Raw genomic sequence first — 5,367 nt, 5'->3', positions numbered from 1 at the left:
ATAAGTTGCAAGATAAACAAAATCTTTTGTGGCGAAAGCAAACTTGCCACAGTCCTACGTGAAATAAAATTCGTATTGGATTAAAAGAATTGGCTCAACTACATGCCGAAGAGTAAAAATAAAAATGATACTAATAGCTAAGATTTACTGAGCATTTAAATTGAACATAGTACTATTTTATATGTTGTGGGCTTAAAATAAAATGCTTATGACAGGGCACAGTGATAATATCTGATAACTACAACAGGGGTATCAGTTAAAAAGATCTTTTCTCCGCCTTAGGAAATAAGAAACCGCTCTGCTGGGTGCGACTGGCCAAGGGCAGAACTTCTCCACGTTTGCAAGCTGTTTGCAGCAGCACCATGAGCACCAACCCGTCCCCCGCTGCATCGGAGCAGCTCTGCTACCAGAACGTGACCGGATCCTGCGCGCAAGCCCCCTACTCGCCCGGACCCCGGCTCATTCTCTACACACTGTTCAGCTTGGGGGCTGTGCTGGCCGTTTTTGGAAACCTCCTGGTGGTGATTTCAATCCTGCATTTCAAGCAGCTGCACTCGCCAACCAATTTTCTCATCGCCTCTCTGGCCTGTGCTGACTTTCTGGTGGGGGTGACCGTCATGCCCTTCAGCATGGTCAGGTCTGTGGAGGGATGCTGGTACTTTGGGGCCAGCTTTTGTAGCCTGCACAGTTGCTTCGATGTGGCGTTTTGTTACTCTTCTCTCTTCCACCTGTGTTTCATCTCCATCGACAGGTACATCGCTGTTACTGAGCCTCTGGTCTATCCTACCAAGTTCACGGTGTCCGTGTCGGGGACATGCATCGGCATCTCCTGGATCCTGCCCCTTGTATACAGTGGTGCCGTGTTCTTCACAGGTGTTCATGATGACGGGCTGGAGGAATTAGTAAGTGCCCTCAGCTGCGTAGGTGGTTGTCGGCCACTTATAAATCAATTTTGGATTTTGATAGATTTGCTATTATTTTTCACACCTACTTTTGTAATGATGGTGCTGTACAGTAATATTTTTCTTGTGGCTAGAAAACAGGCTATAAAGATTGAAAACATTAGTAGCAAAACAGAAGCATGGGGGACATACAAAACCAGGGTGAGTAAGAGAGAGAGAAAAGCAGCTAAAACCCTGGGTATCACGGTGGTAGCATTTTTGATCTCCTGGTTACCGTACATGATTGATTCATTCATTGATTCTTTTGGGGGGTTTGTAACACCTTCTTATGTCTATGAGATACTTTGCTGGTTCGCTTATTATAACTCTGCTGTAAATCCTTTGATCTATGCTTTATTTTACCCTTGGTTTAGGAGAGCAGTAAAACTCATTATAAGTGGTCAAGTATTAAAAGACAGTTCCTCAACCATAAGCCTGTTTTCTTAATGATCCTAAATGTCAAATCGAGGAATCTGTTGCTCGAGTGCAAATTTCCCCAGAACTGTGGCATGAATCACGCTGTATGAAGATGACCCATCAAACTGCAGAGGAGAAATCATGCCACAGTTTCAGTAGCATAATTTTATGTTTTTACTTTCTCAGTGAACACCTTTAAGCATTTGAAAGAAATATGTTTACTAAAAAATGGCTGACGTAAGTTCATATTTTCTAGTGTCTTCAAATCTGTGCATTCCCTGCTTTGTCAATTGTTAATTATTTTCCTTTTCAAGGCCTCTCGTTAGGCTTACCCTTGGGTCACCTTCAAAGGTTGCCTGGTTCCGTGTTCCCTGTGAAAGTCTCGCTGTCCCTGTCATCCCTGGACTCTGAGCACTTGACTTCCATTTTAAGCAGCTTGTTTCTTGGGTCTGGTCTTTTTCTGTAGCTCCTATAGTTCTCTGAGGCTTATTTCAGACTCCGAAATGGACTCGTGTTTTATATTTTGGGGCATATTTTATGGAATAATTCTGAACAGATGATGCAATTTCCACACTGGTGATTGTTCTTTCATGGGACTGTTTTCTCACCCTACACGGTGAGCTATTTTACCTTTCTGCTGTTGTGGAGGGCATTTTTCTGGCATTTTTTTTCTATAAAAAATATCCAAAGTAGTACATTGTTGATGACAAAAATACCAATGCATTGCAAGTTATGGAGAAAGAATGGATTATTTAGGAAGTGATGGTGTGGCATACAGCTTTTTGGAAAAGAATGTTAAGCATCGTGCCTCATATCATGAACAAAATCAAAACTAGTATTTCCAGATGTTAAAAAAAAAAACGAGTGTTTTTAGAATTTTTCATGGTAGAAATCATGACTGAACATCTGTATAGATTCAAGCACTCAATTTAATTTTTTTTTAATTCAAAGGAAACGAAGCCTAGTTCGGGAAAAATTAAAAAGTTACACTTGGAAAAGTCTGGGCAGCACACATGGTGAAGGTTAATAGATTTAAACACGTAAAGGCTTTAACAAAACAGTAAGACAAGGTTGACACCTGACTGGGCATATGACTGGTGATTCCACAGAGAAAAAATATACGAATGTTTAATAAACACATTAAAATGCAAATCTAAAAATAACTTTTAAATGCTAATGAATGTGTGATATGGTATAATATACCAAATTGGCAAATATTTGAAGTTTCTATAATACCCGATATTAGAGTATGGGAAATTGGATACTTTCATGCAAGTACATTATAATTACATACATCTTGGGAAACTATAACTTAGTATCTCCTTTCTGAGAGGAATTAAAAATTTAAGGGGTGCCTGGGTGGCTCAGTCGGTTGAGCATCCAACTTCAGCTCAGGTCATGATCTCACGGCTCATGAGTTCCAGCCCCACGGCTGGACTCTGTGCTGACCCCTCAGAGCCTGGCGCCTGCCTCAGATTCTGTGTCTCCTTCTCTCTCTGCCCCTCCCCTGCTTGCACTCCCTCTCTCTCTCTCTCTCTGTCTCAAAAGAAACATTAAAAAAATTAAAAAAAAATTAAAACATACGTATCCCTTGACTCTATAGCTCCATTTCTAGAAAGTAATCTTAATGGGGCGCCTGGGTGGCGCAGTCGGTTAAGCGTCCGACTTCAGCCAGGTCACGATCTCGCGGTCCGTGAATTCAAGCCCCGCGTCGGGCTCTGGGCTGATGGCTCAGAGCCTGGAGCCTGTTTCCGTTTCTGTGTCTCCCTCTCTCTCTGCCCCTCGCCCGTTCATGCTCTGTCTCTCTCTGTCCCAAAAATAAATAAATGTTGAAAAAAAAAAAAAGAAAGAAAGTAATCTTAAGAAAAGAGCCAGCCGAGAAAGCAAACATGACAGTAACATTCATTGTATAACTTTTAATTATTAACTGGGAAAAGCCAAGGTCAATATGGGATAAATTAAATAAATTATGCTCCACCTATGTAATGGAACATTATGAAACTGTTAAAAAGTGCTAATGAGTTCTGTATAAATTGACATGGAAAAACAACCACAATATATTTTTTGACTAAAATCAAAATAAAACAGGGGCACCTGGGTGGCTCAGTCGGTTAAGAGGCCGACTTCGGCTCAGGTCATGATCTCGCTGTCCATGAGTTCGAGCCCCGCGTCGGGCTCTGTGCGACACCTCAGAGCCTGGAGCTTGTTTCAGATTCTGTGTCTCCCTCTCTCTGACCCTCCCCCGTTCATGCTCTGTCTCTCTGTGTCTCAAAAATAAAAAAAAATAAAAAAACCATTAAAAATAAAATAAAATAAAATAAAAATAAAACAAAACCCAAACACCCTGATTTTAAAACCCAGATTACATAACAGTATAAGTAATATGGCCCCTACCTATGTATATTTCCATATGCTCTTTTAAAGTCTAACTTTATGTATAATGGACAATGTGTGTATATATGGAGGGTTACTGTGTCATTTATCTTTATCATTGCGGTGTTTGTGATGAAAAATTAATGTATCAAAATTGACATTACTATTTCACAATATCTGTTTTACTTGAGTACTGAGTCAGGTTTGTCTGTTTGCTTGTTTTAATCAAATGAGGATTTCCTTCGAGTATATATCCCTAGCATATTTTGTCTTATGTAAGGAAACTAAATTGTAGCTGCATTGGTATATTTTAGGAAGTACCTCTTAAAAGTGGTTAAAGTATCTTAAGAGTTACATCTTTTTTTTTTTAATTTTTTTTTTCAACATTTATTTATTTTTGGGACAGAGAGAGACAGAGCATGAACGGGGGAGGGGCAGAGAGCGAGGGAGACACAGAATCAGAAACAGGCTCCAGGCTCGGAGCCATCAGCCCAGAGCCTGACGCGGGGCTCGAACTCACGGACCGCGAGATCGTGACCTGGCTGAAGTCGGACACTTAACCGACTGCGCCACCCAGGCGCCCCTTAAGAGTTACATCTTAATGGTATCAAAATATTTTTAATATTGTTTTGAGTTGCACATTTTCATGGATCACACTTTGTACTTCTCTCTTTGGGGCTGCTGGAATTGAGTGTAATTACAGTTCTGGAGGCGAGAAAAGGTGTTAGGGGAAGTCCTGAGGAGGGTCAGTGGTGCACCGTAAGGCAATTTCCCCAGGGAAGGCCATTATAGCTTTTTGAAACAAAGGAGAGTGACCTCCTCAGGCAGAAGTGGACCAGCTGCCTCTTCCAGCAGAGAAAGGCTTGTGAGAATTAGAGGGCAGGGGTAATCAGTTTTATCAGGACCTGCCATAGGTCAACATTCTAATATTTAGAATCTTTATTTCCTAACCATGCCAGAATTTTAGCAAAAGATGCTCTGGGAGTTTGAGAATTCATCTTGCATGGTAATTCAGCCAGCTATAGAATTGGGCCTGGAGCTTGGTTCTCAGAAACTCAGTCCTATGGCTATGGCAGAGAGGGGATTCTTTCAAAGTATTCAGCGAACGTTCCAATCCTTCATATTGCCCTTGAGCAAAGAATTCAAAGACTCTCAAGCTCATCATTTTCTTTCCCCAGGTTCTCCAGAGCAGTTAAAAGAAACTAACCAATGTATTACACTTCTATTTTAACTAAAATGTGGTATGGCAGCAAATCCTTGGTCACCAGAGTCTTGTCTTCTGTAGGCACTTGATTACAGGTGTCTACAATAATAATTTGAGTAAATGTTTTGCCACTGTAGGCTACGGGCTAAAAATTCTCTTTCTGCCTCTGGAAATGGGGTCATGAATGCATCAAAGAACCAATTCCAGGAAACCCAGAACCTATTCAGAGAACTCATCTTAAGATTCAATTCCTCTGGAATATAGTTCTTTTATCATTTTGTGGAATCGGTCTTTATTTCTGAAGGTATGATCTGTCAGGATTTTCCTATTGTCCAGTATTTATATAGCCATAACAGCATTCTTATGCTCATTATGTGAATAGCATATATTTTTTAAATTCTTTTTTCCTTTAAACAGTGTGTCTCTTCTAGA

General features: G+C 40.7%; 1 protein-coding gene across 1 annotated transcript; it reads left to right on the top strand.

The window, feature by feature from the left end:
• Positions 1-336: 336 nt before the first annotated feature.
• Positions 337-1,388, top strand: LOC122489025 (trace amine-associated receptor 6-like). The gene has a single exon (XM_043590536.1). It carries the CDS (start codon positions 363-365, stop codon positions 1,386-1,388), a length of 1,026 nt encoding a protein of 341 aa, XP_043446471.1. The 5' UTR covers positions 337-362.
• The last annotated feature ends 3,979 nt before the right edge of the window (positions 1,389-5,367 follow it).

The sequence above is a fragment of the Prionailurus bengalensis genome, chromosome B2 (genome assembly GCF_016509475.1).
Source record: "Prionailurus bengalensis isolate Pbe53 chromosome B2, Fcat_Pben_1.1_paternal_pri, whole genome shotgun sequence".
NCBI lineage: Eukaryota > Metazoa > Chordata > Mammalia > Carnivora > Felidae > Prionailurus > Prionailurus bengalensis.
The sequence above is the reverse complement of the archived record's forward strand: the minus strand, read 5'-3'. Positions and strand labels throughout refer to the sequence as shown.

Excerpts from the sequence above, each read along its gene's own strand:
- LOC122489025 (XM_043590536.1), top strand. The coding sequence starts at position 363 with ATGAGCACCAACCCGTCCCCCGCTGCATCGGAGCAGCTCTGCTACCAG.